The sequence below is a fragment of the Garra rufa genome, chromosome 7 (assembly GCF_049309525.1).
Source record: "Garra rufa chromosome 7, GarRuf1.0, whole genome shotgun sequence".
NCBI classification, from domain to species: Eukaryota; Metazoa; Chordata; class Actinopteri; order Cypriniformes; family Cyprinidae; genus Garra; species Garra rufa.
This window is the reverse complement of record NC_133367.1, coordinates 17,949,896-17,968,166: the sequence shown is the minus strand read 5'-3', so window position 1 is coordinate 17,968,166 and position 18,271 is coordinate 17,949,896. Positions and strand designations below refer to the sequence as shown.

Genomic DNA, 18,271 nt, shown 5'->3' with positions numbered 1-18,271 from the left:
CGGACAGTAGTGAAGTATTTTTACTCTGCTGTAAAACTACTTTTCATGTGTCTGTACTTTTTTTTTTTTTTTTTTTTAGAAAATTTACTTCGGTATTCCAAATAATACAATTTTACTTTTTACTGCACTACGTTTCATATTAAATATAATTTAATACATAATTACTTTTTTATTAAAGTAAAAAAAATATATATTTTTTTACTTCTAAATATTTTTATTGCACTACATTTCATAAATAAAAGTTGTTTGTTTTACCTTTAATACCTAAGAACATCAAAATGTAGTACTTTATGGTACTCAAGTAAATCTTTGAATTACTTTTATTTAATTAAAAGTAAGTATTAATTCCTTAATTAAAAGTAATTAAGCAATTAATACTTTGAATATGAAACATTGGCAAATCTAGTTATTAATCGAAATAGCCATTGTGTAACAGTTTTATTCTTTCTGCAGTCTTTTCCACATTTGTCGTCTTCACATTTGTCAAACTTTCTTATTTTAATTTTAGACCTGGTGGAAGAGAATGAGGAGAGTGAAGAAAAGAGTGAAGCTGATGAGAAACATCAGTCTAGTAAAAAATCCAAGAAGAGGCGAAGAGTCCAAAAGTCTCTAACCTGCCATCAGCGTGGAAAGAGTTTCTCACACAAACAAATACAAGTTCACATGAAAATCCACGCTGGAGAGAGGCCACACACATGTGATCAATGTGGGAAAAGTTTTGCACAAAAAACTGGCCTTAAGGAACACATGAAAATCCACACCGGAGAGAGGCCATACACGTGTGATCAGTGTGGGAAAAGTTTCAGTAAGGCAAACACCTTTAAATTACATCTGCGTTATCATTCTGGAAAAAGACCATATAACTGTGATCAGTGTGGTAAACAATTTTTTAGGACAGATGCCCTGAAGAACCACCTGAAAGTTCATACAAAGGAGAAGCCTCACATTTGTTCTTTGTGTGGAAAGAGTTTTACTGAGCTGGCTGCTTTAAAAAAGCACCAGAAAAGACACAGCGGTGTGAAGAATCATATGTGTTTTGAGTGTGGGAATGTCTTTTTTGATAGTGGTCAACTGAAACGGCACCAGAGAATTCACACTGGAGAAAAGCCTTACAAGTGTTCACACTGTGACAAGAGTTTCAGTCAGTCAGAACACCTGAGAACACACGAGAGGGTCCACACTGGAGAGAAGCCTTTTAAGTGTGATAAGTGTGGGAAGAGTTTTGCACGAAATGGACACCTCAAGAGTCACATGAAAATCCACAGAGAGTAGCCGTATCACTGCCCTCCATGTGGGCAAAGTTTCGCTTCGTCATTGTCTTTACTCAATCATACTAGAAACAAATGTCACAAATCACAGTAAGCACTTCATCTTCAGGTCCAGCACTTTCAAGTGCAAACTGTGTCCTCGCTAAATGTGACACGATGCAACAAACAATCTATCATATAAGTCTCCCTTAAACAACTGTTATGAGACAAAGAAACTTTATCCAAAGTTGTCACAGTGAACAAAGTTCATCTTTAAGACCACCAGATTCATGTATGAGATTCAGATCAACTTAAAGATAATGTTCCTCCTGAAATAGCAATTTTTGTATTGTTAAATTTACTAAGTTGTATTCTTATAATGCACATGGATCACTTCAAGTGTGTCAACCATCATCTTGTCAGGGTTTAGTTCTGTAAGTGCATTTGTGTTTTAGTTGGGTTTTGTTCTGTTCCTGTTTGCAGTGTTGCCAACTGCTTTCAATAAAACGTAGCTAATTTTGTCAAGTCAATGGCTGGGCATACCATAAATCTCCAAAAATAAATACATTAATTTGAAAGGATACCTTTTTTTTTACTTCCCTCACTGTACTGTCAAGACAGCTGCCTAGTTTGCCTATAGGCACACACCTCATCTCATTTTGAAGACCTTGGAAGACAGCCTTAGTTGTGTGTTCTTCATTCACGTACTATGGTTAAGGCGGATTGGCCTTTCACCTATGAGAAATCCTTCATGCCAATTTCTCCAAGATGCAGTAGCTTTCTCTAAAACTAGAAAGTAAATTAGTTGCTGCTAGCATTCCTTGCACATTATAAAATAAATGTGAGTTAGATCACTACAGTTACTGTGGACTAACAGAAACTGTCAAGCATGTTTTATTACATTGTGAAGCAGGTAAAAGAGAAAGAAACCAGCTGGTTAAAAACAACAGAGATATGGAAATCAGTGGCATTTTAGCTAAAACTATATTTTAGAATGCACAGAAACAGTTAAAGGTGTATTTCCTTCTATTATTACTATTTTCTTTGATTATTCCCGGCGTTCGTCGAGGCTTCACACTCCATCCCCGTAGGTGGCGGAATCGCACTTAAAGCTGGTTTGCCAACCGCCAAACACAAAAGAAAAAGAGGAAGTTACCAGCGTCATAACACTGCTTTGAGTCTTCTGAGGTGGGGAAATTCGTTTATTTATACGCTTATATAAAAACTGTTTGTTAAAGCAACGTTTTACAGTGTCATTTCTGTGTTGTTTTAATGTGGCACAGCTCTATTTGTGCGTCTTTGCTGGCGTCTGCTAACTGAAATAAACATTCAGCCTAGCAGTAGGGTTGCAAACCATTCCGAATTATCACTGGATTGTCCCGTATTTAAGACATCACTTTGTCCCGTATACGCAGGCATTCGCCGTATGACCAATACGAATAGAAAACACTAAATTGATTTTTTTGGACTAATCATTGTTTGGTTTTCAAACGTTTCCTGCAGGCGTTAAGACCCAGCAGAATCCTCAGCGCGGCTGGTCGCTCCTGAGTTAGGGAGATAATTATTATGAATTGGTGTAGATCAGTGGTGCCCAACACTGTTCTTGGAGATCAACCATCCTGTTGAGCTCCAATCCTGATCAAACAAGTCTGAACTAACTAATTAGGATCTGAAGGAGCAGACAGGTGTGTTTGATCAGGGTTGGAACTGAACCCTGCAGGAAGGTAGATCTCCAGCAACAACAACAAAAAAACAAAACAGCTAAAACCAGCCTAAGCTGGTAGGCTGGTTTGAGCTGGGTTAGGCTAGGGTTGTTGTTAGGTTAGGGTTAGTAAGGCCTACAGAACAGCTATGTTCTGTTGACACCTGCCTGCTTTTAGCTGTTCATAGCTGGTCAGCAGGCTGGTTTTAGAGGGGGTTTTGGCCACTTCCAGGCTGGTCTTAGCTGGTCAGGTTGGAAAATTACCAGCTTAAATCAGCTAAGACCAACCTAGGCTGGTTTTGGCCTTTTTTTTTTTTTTTTTTTTTTTCTTCAGCAGGGTTGGGCACCCTTGGTGTAGATATATTGTACTAAATTCACAAACCGAAATTATTATTGCACGACTGGTGAAGAATTACATATTTGTGGAATTAAGTTGTACATAAGCTAAGCAGTTCAGTACAAATATTTGATGCGTCCCTTATTTTCAACTGTGAGGAAGTACTGTTGAATTCATTCAGGCCCGAGTGACTTTCTGTGTGGTTGTTTGTTTGTATGATTATTAACAGGAGTTTTCCTGGCTCAAAATAAGGCGGAGGTGGTAAATACTACTTGTGTACACAGACAAGGGTACAGCATTGCCACTGGCTGAAGAAAGCGCGTTCAAGCGCGCAATTGAGGTACTTCAGTAATACTATAATAATAAGATACATTTTTATTTTGGGAACAGTGTCAGTTTTTTTTCCACACTGAAACTCTTATTAGAATACGTTTTGTTAACCTTTTGTATATTTTTAATTATTAAGCAGGTAAGTTCTTTTGTGTTTTATATAATGGCCAGTAGGAGGTGCTCTAGATCGATGTTTTCCTTGATCAGTTGGCCCTGAAGAGATATTCTCCGCTCAAACTCACTAAAGATGTGCAAACAGTCAAATAAGATAAAAATAAGAAACAAAGTAATGAAATTTATGCAAAACAGATGGCACTGCTGCATGTCATGTCATAGGCTACCCCTTACAGCAGGTTCACATTTTAGATCACCAATTCAATCATTAGAAGCAATTATTGGCCAATAGCGATCAGTATAGCTGATCTTGTTGAAGCTGTCCGAAACATGAGAATGCTTTATATTTGTAAGCAGTTCAAATAAAAAAGCAGAAGTGTTTGCCACATCTTGATCTGTTGTACTTTGATAGATGCATGTGCATTTTCCTCAGCATATAACTTGCATTTTGTGGTTATATACTTATCTGTCAAATATTAGACGGTTTAGAAAGAATATGTAAATTAATTAAAAAATATATAAATAACTATACATTTTGATAGATGGAAAAACATAAACAACAAGATTTAAGTGTGTGAATTAATGAAAGCGTCAATTTGCTAACTGATGTATTTTTGATTTTGGCAGATCTGCTCCTTCAACCACGCAGGAATTTACCAACAGTTCAGCTCGCCCCACAATAATTTACGAAAAAAAGCTGAAAACATGGCTGATCCAGAACCCTGCGCAATAAAACAGGAAGATACTGAACATCAAATAGGTTGGTGTGTATTCTTCTTTCTTCACTAAGTTTGTAAAACTACGAGAAGTTCATCAGATTTAGTGGTTGCAGTTTGAAAAAATCATAAAAGCTGTAAATAACAGTTATAGCTGCAGTACAAAAAAATGCAAAGTTACAAGTTATAGTGGTTCATTGAGACTCAGTTATTTAGCGTGGATGAATATGATGATGGATTGTGGCATACTGGCACTTGTGGTTAAAGACATTATCAGTACATAAGTCACTATTGCTATCAAAACTTGCCCCTCCAAAAAGAATAATGTGATCTGGCATTGTGTTTAACTGAGTTGTTTTAAAATAAATAACATTGCAAAAGTTAGGCAATGCAAGAGGCATCTTTCTCTTACGAGTCTAAAGGCCAAAGTATACTTCACTTTTTACAAGGAACAGCGTACAGTGCATGCTAGTCTTACACGATATACTGTTACTAAAAGGGTATCGCAATACCTTGCTTTTAAAAACGGTACAATTCCAAATTTAGATTTTTCAATTTGATTTTGAAAAGCCTATTGATTTCTGCTGTTTATCTTCGATGAAAGTGGAAATGCTTATTTTTTATTTTATATTATATTACATAAAAAGACGTTTTGCATATCTTATGTATTTTGTATTACTTGTGTTAGTTCTTTGTTATTTTATATTAGACATATAACATGGTGTATTTTTATTTGTTTTGTTAATACAAGTTTGTTACGTTACAATAAAGGCCTGTTTACACCGGGACGAATATGGCCAACATTTAACGCGCTGTTTCTAAACAAAGGGCGCCTATGTGAGTGTACACACTGACACGCAAAACGCCAGACGTAAAAGTGTGATTTTTTTTTTTAAAGAACGCGTCCGGCTTATTTTTTGGGTTTGACACACCGCGTTAAAAACTGGCCGACCAATGAGATTGGTGCTTTTTTTTCACGTGCCCGGAGCTGCTGAACTTACAGTAAAACACGACTTGGTGGCGCTCAAGCACAAAACACTGTCATGTTTTGGATTGTTATTGCAAACTGTAGTTCATTCACAAAAATAAATGTTTGCTTTTTCCAAAAATATTTAAAACAAAAATAAGTGACATACTTGCAAATAACCTGATATATTTTGGAACTTGGCATATATTTGTACATAAGTAGTCTTGTCCTCTTATTGAAATGTATTAATATAATTTAAACATTTATTGTAATAAATATTATAAATTAATTATTCAATTCAAATGTCACAGCAGCCAAATCATGAAATACCATACATTAAAAGAGAATCAGAATCAGAATGAGCTTTATTGCCAGGTATGTTTACCCATACTAGGAATTTGTTTTAGTGACAGAAGCTCCACAGTGCTACAGAATGACAGTGACAAGACGATACATATTATAAAAAGAACAATATATTAGTATACAAGACAGACAATATGCAAAAATAGCAAAGACATTTGAATGGAAGTAAGTATGTGCTTTAAATAAATAACTGAAAAATGAATAAAGAGTGTACAGTGGATTGCCTGAGGAAAGAAACTGTTTCGGTGTCTGGTCGTTCTGTAGCGCCGACCGGATGGTAACAGTTCAAAAAGTGAGTGTGCTGGATGTGAGGGGTCCAGAGTAATTTTGGCAGCCCTTTTTCGTACTCTGGATAAGTACAGATCTTGAAGGGTACACTGTCAGAAAAAATGTGCAAAATTTGTACCTTCAGGGGTACAAAGGCTTGTCACTGGGGCAGTACCCTCAAGGGTACACCCGTTGTACCCTTTCACATGGGTACATATCTGTACCCTTGCAGTATGTACCTTACAAAGGCAAATATGTACCTTTGCTGACTAAATTGTACCATTTAGTGCTATGGTACCATAATGTACTTTTAAAAAGGGGACAAATTTGTCTTTTTTAAGGGTACTGCCCCAGTGACAAGCCTTTTGTACCTTATGGTGGCAAATCTGTACTATATACAACACATTAAAAAGGCCAGGATGCTGTTTATCACATTTATTAAACATTCAAAACATTACATTCTCACATTTTTCACAGGGTGAATGTTTTAAGCTCTATCACAATGTCATAACAGGATGCATATTGCAAAATTTTACTTAAAAAAACAACAACAAAAAAACAATTTTCATACTCAAAACTGTTCTTATAAAGCAAAACAATTTTTCCAACAGTACACATTTCATTAATTGATTATACCCTAACATTTTATCACAAAATAAGCTTTACCTCTACCTGTCTTAAAAGGATGCAAATATTGAGCAATTCTTTTTTCCAAAAACAATTGTTTATACTATTTCTAACTTTTTAAAAAACATTTTATAAAATTGTAAATATCAAGAATATTAAGCTTAATATTAAATTTTTCATAATCAATACATCCCATTAAGTAAATTTTTCTACTGCATTCTACATTTTCTAAAAACTGTTTTAAACATTAAGAATCAAAAACAACCTTTTTCCAAAAGTACACATTTCATTAATTGTAACTTTATATGCGTAATTTTTTTTTTTTTATCACAAACCCATTTTTACCAAATGCAGTACTACACTAATACACAGTACTAATTGGAACTTTTTAAACATTCTTGAGGGTCACAAACTACTTATTTATCATAAGCAGAGTAAATGGCAAGGGCCTGAAAGTCCATCTCTTGCCCTGGTTTTATAACACTTCATTCAAAGTCAACTTTTACTGCGTATGCATGGAACTGTGAATTATACGACACTGGTATTAAAAAAACTTGCCACATTATATATGTACACTGTTGACATTTAAAATGTATTGGATTTAAATCGTCACTTTTGAAACACTGAATGTCGAAATCTTCACCCTTGTGTATCAGTATATTTGGCATTTTTAACACAGGATATTAATTATTCGGGTGATAGATATTGGAAGGGACTTGCCACCCACCTCAGTTATCTTTGCTATGGCATGCTGCCAGAAAGTCAGTGAATTATTCATGTAGGGGGGACAAGCCAAGTTGAAAACAATAGTGAGCACTGAAGGCTGTGCATTGTAGTGATCCTTTCTTCAACTCCTAGTTCCTTGCACAACTCCACACCATCCACTTTGAAAAGTTGTTCCCTCTTAAAGAAAGCCATTTTCCAGTCAGTTTCTGCCAACTGTAAGGTTGGGTATGGAGTATCAGCATCACACTGAGAAGAAAAGAATCCATAAAAAATCTATAAGTAAAACAATGCAATGTGCTGTTTTAAATGTTTTAAGACAAATAATGTGAACATTTTGCCATAAACTACCTTGTAACCAATCAAGGTGTAGAGTTACATTCAAGCAATTTTAAGGCATGAAGATTTTTTTCACAAAGAAAAAACATTTAAATATCATTTATAAATATCATTTAAAAAAGCTTAATAGATAATCAATAAATAGATAATCACAAAACCACTATGTTTATGTCAATACCTAGATCTTCTGCAAGCATCTTTTCTCTTGCTTCTTGTAGACTTCGTCCAACGGAGCATTTCTTTGAACAAGCTGAAGCACCTTGGGCACAATACTGGTAAAGCCATCCCTGAAGTGCCGGCTTAAACTGACAGTCGATGAATGCATTCGGTCAGCTTCATCACACAACTGAAAATTTACAAAAAGATAAAGTTAATCATTTAAATTAACTAAAAATACTTCAAAACAATCAAATCAGACATTTTAATATTCTTTCATTGCCATTTCCCTTTAGTAATATACAAATATTTCTAAGATTGAATGCACAAATATTTGTTTACCTGAAGATTTAGAAAATTACAATGTTTCTACAAATTTGTTTTAACTGTAAATTATCATTATAGCATGCTGTTTATGTATATCGACATTCAACATTCATTTTAAGCCAATAACTGATTTAGAATCTGTGATATCACTGACCCCTGAGGATGTTCATCTCTCTTATCTTGCCTGGCTCAAATTTGTAATTTTGTTAATATTTTAATTAATTTCAATATTTATTAACATAATGATAAAAGCCAAAATATTAAATGTAATAAATGTATTTTAACTGAGTAAAATCTACTGACTTCAGCAATCTACTACTACTACATTGCTATCGGTGACAGTTTAAAAATGGGAGAATCCCTTGTTTTTGCCCGAAGTTTTCAAGCCGGTAACAGAAAAAGAATTAAAGATACCTTATTAGTCTTTCAAATTTTCTTTCTTATAGCATTAATTCAGCCAAAAAGTTTAGTTTGGTCATTAATTATTCACCTTCATGTCATTCCAAACCAGTAAGACTTTATCTTCGGAACACAATTTAAAATAATTTTGATGAAACTAACTCTAACTCTCCCAACTTTCCTTGTGTGTGCTGACTGGCCACCCTGCTTTTTAAAATATTGGCATCAGGCATTAAAAAAATCAATACGGTTAACCGCTAAACATAGGACAAATATAATACACAGAACTCAGTGTTATACTTACATTTCTGTAGTTGAAGTTTGTTGATAGGGTTCTGCTGGCACTGGTACTAGTGTTACTGTTACCACCTCCATCTTGTGTACAAATTTGTTAAATCCACCTTATTTTCTAAAAGGAAAAAAATGCAGTCTGTGTGAGCTTGAGGTTTTAACAGCAACAATAAAATCTATTTTTTCAATGGACATTCATCAGTATAAAAACATTGCTTTAATTTAGAAAAATACACAATAAGTTAGTACTTATACACTTCCAGAAAAAGGTACAATACTGTCACTGGAACAGTAAGTTACCCTAAGGTACAAAAGCTAAAAGGTACCAAAATGTACACTTAACGAACTAACAGAGAACTATACTTTTTTTTAACTGAGAGTGTATTATTAAAAGCCAAATTATTTAAATTTGCATCTCACAGACTAGAAACGTATTTCACGAGTTTTGATAAATAAGGTTAACTTAAACCAATTTTATTTACTGTCCTAGGAAGGGCTTGATACCGACGCCTCAATACGACATGACAAATGATTAGGACTCTCCTGGATTTACGTTTATAACGTTAGTTAAATATGTACCAAACAAAACTGATATAAATCAACATGGATAATAATCGTAAGGTATATAATTCCAGAAAGACTAGGAGAGGCGTTAAAATAAAAGGCGTTCGCTCGTGTCCGGAAGGAAACACGGGTAAGTTAACGTTAACGTAACGTTAACATTAGAGTAGTAAGAACATTTTGGTAAACTGAATTTATAAATCTATGGTACACAAACGCGATAGACCTGAGCTGTTTCTATGGCCGTTTCACCGCTGTTTTGTCAGCGTCTCATGCCATCTCTAGGTGGAGTATGAGTTAAGCGAAAAATTATATCTTAATTTCCGGCTAAATGATAAAAAATAATTGTAATAATAACAATAAGCTTAAAATGTAATGGCAATGCGTTGGTTTTGTCAGGTCAGTTTTCGAGGAAAGGTTTTCCTCACGCATCAGATAACGTTAGGCCTGGCTACAGACGCAATGTCAAGTTAACAAAAATCGAAAGGGAACCAACAGATTTTCACAGTACTTAAAATTAAACTTACCTCTAAATTTCTGTGCTTCGTCTTCAGTGACATGTATTCCAGGCAGCTTCTTTCAGTTTTTGAATAAGATCCTCCGTGTCTCCAAATTAATGATGTCCAGAATAACCGTCATGCACAATCTCATTTTCAAAATGCACAGCGCGGGCTACAATCCCATTGGACGACACAAAAAGGCTGGCTTCGAAAATATGTATTTGAACTGAGGCAAAGTAGTACACCATATAATGTTTAATAAACGTTAAATAGTTTTGTATACTACATTGTGCTTTTGCTAATTACTATTAGTATGTGTATTTGTTTAACTCTACATTAAAAACAAAACTTAAAACAGCTCTTATATCAGTTTAAAATTACAATTAAAAATGCAGACCTACTTTAATACAAATGCTTTACGTTTAAAAGTTATTATCTTGATGTTCTGCATAATCACTAAAATGTAATTTGCGTGTGTACTGTTCAGAACTGGTCAGAAAGATGCAGGCTCTTGAACGTATTTGGTTATTTTGTGCATCTCTTCCAAATAACTAACAACTCATGAAAATGATTATCTTGCTCTGTTTAATTTTGGGTCACTATTTCATACACTTTGGCTTACTCCTTTGGTCACACAAGTGATTGTACCTTTCTTTGGGGATTAAATGGTACAAACGTGGACCCTCTGGCAGTTGGAAACATATCTGTACCTTTTTTACCCCTAAATGGTACATATGAGTACTCTAAGGTGCAACTATGACCCATCGAGGGTACAACTTCACCATTTGTACCCTAAGTGTCACAAATGGACCCCAACCGTACCCTTTTTTCTGACAGTGTAGGGAGGGTTGTACCAATGATTCGTTCAGCAGTCCAGACTATTCAACGTAGTCTACTGAGATCAGAATTGGTAGCTGAGCTGAACCAGATAGTAATTGAAGTGCAGAGGACGGATTCAATAAGGGCAGAGTAAAACTGTTTCAGCAGTTCCTGTGGCAGGTTGAGCTTCCTCAGCTGGCAGAGAAAGTACAGCCTCTGCTGGGCCTTTTTCACAATGGAGTCTATGTGAATGTCCCACTTCAGGTCCTGTGAGATTGTATTGCCAAGGAACCTGAATGACTCCACTGTGTGTACGGTGCTGTTCATGATGGTGAGTGGGGGGAGAGCAGGGTTTTATTTTCCTGAAGTCCATGATCATCTCCACAGTTTTGAGCGTGTTGATCTCCAGGTTGTTATGACTGCACCAGACAGCCAGCTCTTTAACCTCTTGTCTGTAAGCAAACTCGCACCATCCTGAATGAGGCCGATAAGTGTGGTGTTGTCTGCAAACTTCAGGAGCTTGACAGAGGGGTCTTTAGAGGTACAGTCATTGGTATACAGGGAGAAGAGCAGTGGGGAGAGGACACAACCCTGAGGGGCACCAGTGCTGATAGTTCAGGTATTGGAGGAGAATTTCCCAGCCTCACTTGCTGCTGTCTGTCAGGAAGCTGTTGATCCACTGACAGACTGACGTGGGCACAGAGAGCTGAGTTAGTTTGGGCAGGAGGAGGTTTGGGATGATAGTGTTGAAGGCTGAACTGAAGTCCACAAACAGGATCCTCACGTAAGTTCCTGATTTGTCCAGATGCTGCAGTATGAAATGTAGACTCATGTTCACTGCATCATCTACAGACCTGTTTGCTCGATAAACAAACTGCAGGGGGTCCAGTAAGGGTCCGGTGATGTCCTTCAGATAAGCCAGAACCAGTTTTTCAAACGACTTCCTGACAATAGATGTTAGCGCCACAGGTCTGTAGTCGTTAAGTCCTGCTATTTTGGGTTTCTTTGGAATGGGGATGATTTCCGAGCGTTTCAGAGAGGCGGGGACTTCTCACAACTCCAGAGACCTACTGAAGATCTGTGAGAAGATGGGCGTTAGCTGATTTTTCAGGTTTTCAGACAGGCTGTTGTCACACCGTCAGGGCCTGGTGCCTTTCCTCTTTTGTTGTTTTTGAAGACCTGGCGTACATCATCTTCACTGAATTGAATGTGAGCTGCAGGAGTGGGGGAGAAATTGCTTGTAATTTTTTTTTTTTTATTAAAAATGCACATTTTCAAAAAGACAGAAAATGTTATATAAAAAAAAAATAATAATTTGCTGTGGTGATTGCTGGCATATTAACTGATGAAAGAATTGGGTGCAATAGATTCGATAAATCGTCTATGGGGTGTATCCAATATCATCGTCTTTTCCGTCATCTTTCCTCATTCATTGCTGTTTGAAAAATCCATGTTCTGTTTACCAGTTAGCAAAAAGCGTGTGAATAAGAGTGTAAGCTGGCTCTCTTCTTCTGTGTGACAAGCAAGTTGCGCAGAGGTATTTTTGTTGTTTATTAAGCGCCATGCGAGTGAATTCACCAATGAAAATCGCATGGGTATCCTGGCGAAAAACATTGTGAAAAATGTTGACTAAAAGCGCCGCGCTATTCGTCCCGTTGTGTACAGGCCTTAACGCTGCTAATTTAAAAGGGAACGTAAAATGCACATGGTGGTATTTAAAAGCAGAGGACTATGAGGAAAACAGGGAAAACTCAAAACAAACTTGAAACAAACAGCTGCTTGTTGCCAAATTGTCACTAATTTAAAAGTAACAGAGCAAAAACTCAGTCGAACTAAAAACAAACAACAGCTTGATGCCGATTTGCAGCTTATTTCAAATGTGCAATGCATATAAAAGTAAAGGACTATGAGGAAAAGAGGGAAAACTCAATTGGACTAAAAAGAAACAACTGTTCATGCCGAAATTGTCACTAATTTGAAATTAAAAGTAAAATGCGCACAAACGCTTTTACAAGCTATTTAAAACTGAAGGAAAGCGAGGAAAGGAGGGAATGCTCCATCGAACTAAAAAGAAACAACTGTTCATGTCGAATTGCATCTAATTTGGAAGTAAAAGTAAAATACGCACAGTGCTTTTACAAGCCATTTAAAAGCAAAGGAAAGTAAGGTAAAGAGGGAAAACTCAATCAAACCAAAAGCAAACATCTGCTTGACACTGAACTGCAGCTAATTTTACAAGTTATTTAAAACTGAAGGAAAGTGAGGAAAAGAGGAAGAACTCAAATGAGCTAAACACAAACTGTTGATGTCGAAAATCGAGCTAATTTGAAAGTGAAAGTAAAATGTGCACGGCGTGTTTACAAGTTATATAAAATTGAAGGAATAAGGGAAAACTCAAACTAAAAAATAAACAATTGCTAGATGCTGAAATGCTGCTAATTTGAAAGTAGAATTAAAACCCGCCACTGCACAATTGACCCTTTGCAAACAGCTTGATTGACAGGCGATCTGGCCAATCATAATGCCGAATCTGCCATTTTGTCCAACAAAAAAATCAGACAGGAGTGTAGATTAACTTTGGTGGACTTAAAGAAAGTCCCTTTGACCTAAACTTAAATTTCTTTTTTTAACCTAAAATTAAAAAAATGTGTGCATGATGTTTTTCCACAGTTGAAATAAAATGTTCGTTCAGGGTTTTTTCATGCTTAAAATAAAGAACAAAACAAAAGACGTGTCGATCTAATAAGGCAATACATTAAAGAGCTACAAAATGGTATTTATTGTTTGAATTTGTTTAACGTTTTTCTTACAAGAAGTAACCTTCTCTGTCTTTGTGTTGTCAGTTGCCTTTTTGCGTCACAATGTTTTTTACTGCGTGAGAGTGGCATTGTTTGTCGGACATAGCGACAGTAACCAGAGAGCGGGTTTTTGCCAAGGATCAGTGAAATTAAATCTATAATTTATTTTTGTTAGTAAAGTGAAAATAAATCAGAAGTGTCGATTGCAGCATTAAAATAATATCTGCTCACGTTACACCTTTTTTTTTCATGTTTTTACAGCTTGCATATTATAAGCAACTGTGCCATATGTCGGCATGCTGCCCACAAGACTGTTAGCGGCAACAACTTTGGCTGAATTTAACAGAGCTCAAGGATGCAAATAAGTTGGTCCTTGACTCCAGTCTCTCCCTTGGAACTTTCGGTTGTGCTTTGGATGACTTTGTTAAACGTTTCACACAGAGATTTTGCTGTCTCGAGTCGCCTCAAGCTGCCATTTACTCAGTAGCACTCTAGGCCAGCATCGGGGGGCGATTTAGTGTCAAAAAGCAATGCAAAAGCACCTGTTTGGCAATATTTTGGGTTCAAAGTTTTTTTTTTTTTTGTAGTTTGGTTGTCATCCATTCAAACAATTGACGCCGAATTGCCAATTCCCGCAAAACTGAAAGTGAAAGTATAATGCGCACGCATTTATAAGCTATTTAAAAGCAGAAAAAAAGAGGAAAAGAGGAAACCCCCACCCCCACGGTGATACCTGTATTACCGGTGTTGTCACATGCCGATTAACCGGTGGGGAAATTTCCTCATCGTCACAACCCTACTCAGAAGTCATCACAAGGGATGTGTAGTAAGCCATTTCTTTTGCTGCTTCCAGTCAGATACTGGAGTGAAACAAGGTTTCTGTACAGCTGAGTGCTATCCCTTCCCGGGGCGCCAGGGGCCTCAACCTAAGCTAGAGGTGGACCCTGAGCAGCCCCTGCAGCTTTGAATCTACAAAGCCGAGGATGTGAATTTTTATCAAACTTAGACCACTCTCAAACCTAGTCACTTCAGGGCATGGTTTACACTTTAGTTTTGGACAACGATGTCCACGTCCTGGGAGCTGAAGTCCAAATCCTGCTAGCAAAGGGTGCTATGGAGAGGGCCTCCACAGGCCACAGCATTTTGAGCTTTTACAGTCGCTATTTCTTCATTCCAAAGAAGGATGGCAGCCTCAGGCCCATCCTTAATTGAGGCCCTGAGAAAGCAGTCATTCAAAATCCTCTTGTGGATATGCATAATTTCATAGTCAGATAGCCCCCATCACAGACCATCCTTGAGATTCATGTTCATTAGGTTGGCTTATCAATATACAGTCTTGCAGTCTGTTCCATCCTGGAGTTTGTCGATGGTATTTAAGGCTGTATGAGGCTCTGCTCTTAAATTATAAAATATATCAGTTTTATGTAAATAAATATTATCTGAACAGTTTTAGTTTTATATTTATGTAAATCTGGTTCACATTTTTGCAATGTTTAAAATTTGGAAAAACTCTGGCTTGTAAAATGTACTTATTAAACTTTTAGTAATACTTCTCATTATAAAACCTGTGCCTGTGATGTTTTAAAAATAGAACTTGGATAATAAATGTACCTAGTTCAAATAAACCCATTAAAATGTATATACTTTCTACTGTTTTAGCAAGTTTCACACAAATTTTTTTTCACTTTCACATTCATTATTATTTATTAAGATTTTATGGAAATTTAATATTTTTTTTTTACCAATCATTTTTACTTAAATTTTTAGATTTGACAGAAGAGAACAAGGAGACTGAAGAACTGATTAAAGAGGGGGAGAGCCATCATGTAAAAACTGAAGAAACATCCTCATTGACAAGAAGAGACAAAATATGGCCTGAGTGTGAAAAGAGACTCTCATGCAAGCAAAACCTTGATCTTCACATAAAATGCCGTCTTGAAGGGAAGCTGCTCACATGTGATCAGTGTGGGAAGAGTTTCACACAAAAAGGACACCTTGATGCACACCTAAAAACCCACACTGGAGAGAAGCAAGAAAACTGTCACCAGTACAGTAAAAAAAAATTTAGGCCACATTTCCAGAAGGACCACTTGAAAGTTCAAATGAAGAACAAGACTTTCATATGTGGTTTATGTGGAAAGAGTTTTAGTCAGATGGCTGCATTAAAGATACACCAGAAAAGACACAGCGGTGTGAAGGATCATGCTTGCTCTCAGTGTGGGAAGACCTTTATTACAAATGATGCGATGAAAGTGCACCAGACAGTTCACACTGCGGAAAGACCTTACAAGTGTTCAATCTGTGACACGAGATTCAAACGACCAGAATATCTGAGAATACATGAGAGCATCCACACTGGAGAGAAGCCATACACATGCGATCAATGTGGGAAGAGCTTCAGACTAAAAGTGAAGCTTAACCAACACATGAAATTCCACACTGGAGAGAAGCTACACACATGTGATCAGTGCGGGAAGGGTTTCTTAGATAAAGGGAACCTTAAAGACCACATGAATACCCACACGGGAGAGAAGCCATACACATGCGATCAGTGCAGCATGAGTTTCGCACATCGAGGAAATCTTATCAAACACTTGAAAAAACACGCTGGGAACAAGCCGCACACGTGTGATCAATGTGGGATGAATTTTGCAGAAAAGGGAACCCTTTTTGAACACATGAGGATCCACACTGGAGAGAAGCCGTATGACTGCCATTCATGTGGGAAGAGATTCACTCAGTTATCTTCTCTAATCTGTCATAAATTACATGTCTGCATATCTGAAATTATAGTAAGTTGTTGAAGTTCTGATCCTGTACTTACAGGTGCCAGGTAGGGCTGCATCAAGTAATTATTTTGATATTCAATTAATCAGAGATTATTAGAATGATTAATCAACTGTTTGTTTTTATTATTTCAGAGATTATTCATTTTATGGCAGTTGTTAAAATGTTGGGTTATACCCATTCTAACAAGTAAATAAAACAAAAAAAATCACTTACATTTTTGACAATGTCTTTTTAATATGCTTGAAGCCACTGTGGCTGGCAATCTTCAGAACAATGAGACTTGCAGGCTTATATGAGCATACATGTAATCTTTGTGTGTGTGTGTGTGTGTGTGTGTGTGTGTAAAATCTTTCAACACTAAATGCCAATAATGTGGCCACTGGGAGACCAGACAGCTGTCATTCATTGCAATGCTTTAGGCCTAATAGTTAGCCAGTTAATGTAAAGATTTGTAATGGTGCTATTAATATTAATATGATTAGTTTTTGTTTTGTGCCATATGACCATGGTGGTGGGAACATGTGCAATTTCATTAACATTTTATGCACATTTAAGCACAAAACGTGTTGTGTTGTTTAGTTTACGTTTCTCAGTAAACAACTGCATGCAGTGTAAGAAGATGTACGTACATTAATAATTTTAAGACCTTTTCCATAATTAAACCTCACCGCACTTATTTAATACATTCGACACATGTACCACAGTGCCGCACCGTATGCTCTGGTCAGGTGCATAACCCCAGTAATGTATTGTAGAGCCGTCTGCGCTCTGTAGTTCTGATTTTAGGCACGGATCTTTCTGACGCACCTAAAAATCCAAATGACAACCTCGCAGCCGTGGTGCCCTCCCCTTTTGACAGGACCTTAGGCGACCGCCTGTATCGACTGCTGGACGGGCCGCACTGGATGAAGCTCTATGAAGACTGTAAACGGGTACAGGCTCAAGGGTGCTGCAGCCTGTAGCGCGATGACGTAGCTGGATCAGGTCCAATACGTACTGGAGGTTGTAACGCGCGTGCGCGGTGGTTTGTTTGGCTGATATTTCAATATAAACAGTCACAGGAGTGAAAACAGCTTGATCTGACAGCTATAATCAGTTTGTATATTGAATCTAATGTTAATGTTTTTTTCTTCCCATATATGTACATGCCCTGCTCACACTGGGTTCTCCTTCAATTTGCAGATCAATGTGGAAAAATGAGTATAGCCATTGAAGAAGGAACTCTTACCAGTCAAAATATCATTAAGCACACTCTTTTTTTGACAAGATTATAATTTTTTTTTTATTGGTGCTGTTATTATTTTTCCATTCCCCTTGAATGTGTACTGGTATTTCGAGTATTTTACATACCTTATTGTACTGTAACTTTAGGATTAAAATTTGATTCCACTCAACAATAAATATGACCTGAATAAAAGGGCTTCATTTTAATGTTGTTTATACACTCAATGAAAGTAATGCTTGACAAAGATATTATGCTTTTAATCCTTTAAATTAAAAAGCTCTACGTTATGCAGTTCGAAACTTAAAAATTTAAACATTTTGCATGTGTGTAGAGAGCATCACATTTGTGTAAATTATTATTCATCAGTTATTACTTATTAATATCCATCACTACTACACAGGTTAGAATATCATGGCAATACAATATTGTCCCTTTAAACCAGCGCATTCCTATTATATTCAGAGATCGCTATTGCGCCTGTGTCTATGACGTCGGCAAAACAAACCACCGTGCACGCGCCTAACTGCGTCCATTATCAAAGAAGATAAAGTTAACGAATATTTTATCATTTACCTACTATTACTACTTGCAAAATTTCATATTCACCGCTGCAAATTCACTCAACAAAATCCTTTGTTTATTTATTTTTTAAAAAAGAGGTTCAACAGTATAT

General features: G+C 36.6%; 2 protein-coding genes across 2 annotated transcripts in view; both read left to right on the top strand.

Moving 5' to 3' along the window:
* The window catches only part of LOC141338024 (SLAM family member 6-like), a 384,898-nt gene that overhangs the window by 269,479 nt on the left and 97,148 nt on the right, over positions 1-18,271 (top strand). The window lies entirely within an intron of this gene.
* Positions 2,392-16,577, top strand: LOC141338604 (uncharacterized). Its single transcript, XM_073844205.1, has 4 exons — positions 2,392-2,435; positions 3,516-3,626; positions 4,358-4,490; positions 15,351-16,577. Exons 3-4 carry the CDS (start codon positions 4,436-4,438, stop codon positions 16,385-16,387), a joined length of 1,092 nt encoding a protein of 363 aa, XP_073700306.1. The 5' UTR covers positions 2,392-2,435; positions 3,516-3,626; positions 4,358-4,435; the 3' UTR covers positions 16,388-16,577.

Coding starts and splice junctions, on each gene's coding strand:
- LOC141338604 (XM_073844205.1), top strand. CDS start 4,436: ATGGCTGATCCAGAACCCTGCGCAATAAAACAGGAAGATACTGAACAT. Junction 4,491..15,350: donor AGATACTGAACATCAAATAG/GTTGGTGTGTAT, acceptor TTAAATTTTTAG/ATTTGACAGAAGAGAACAAG.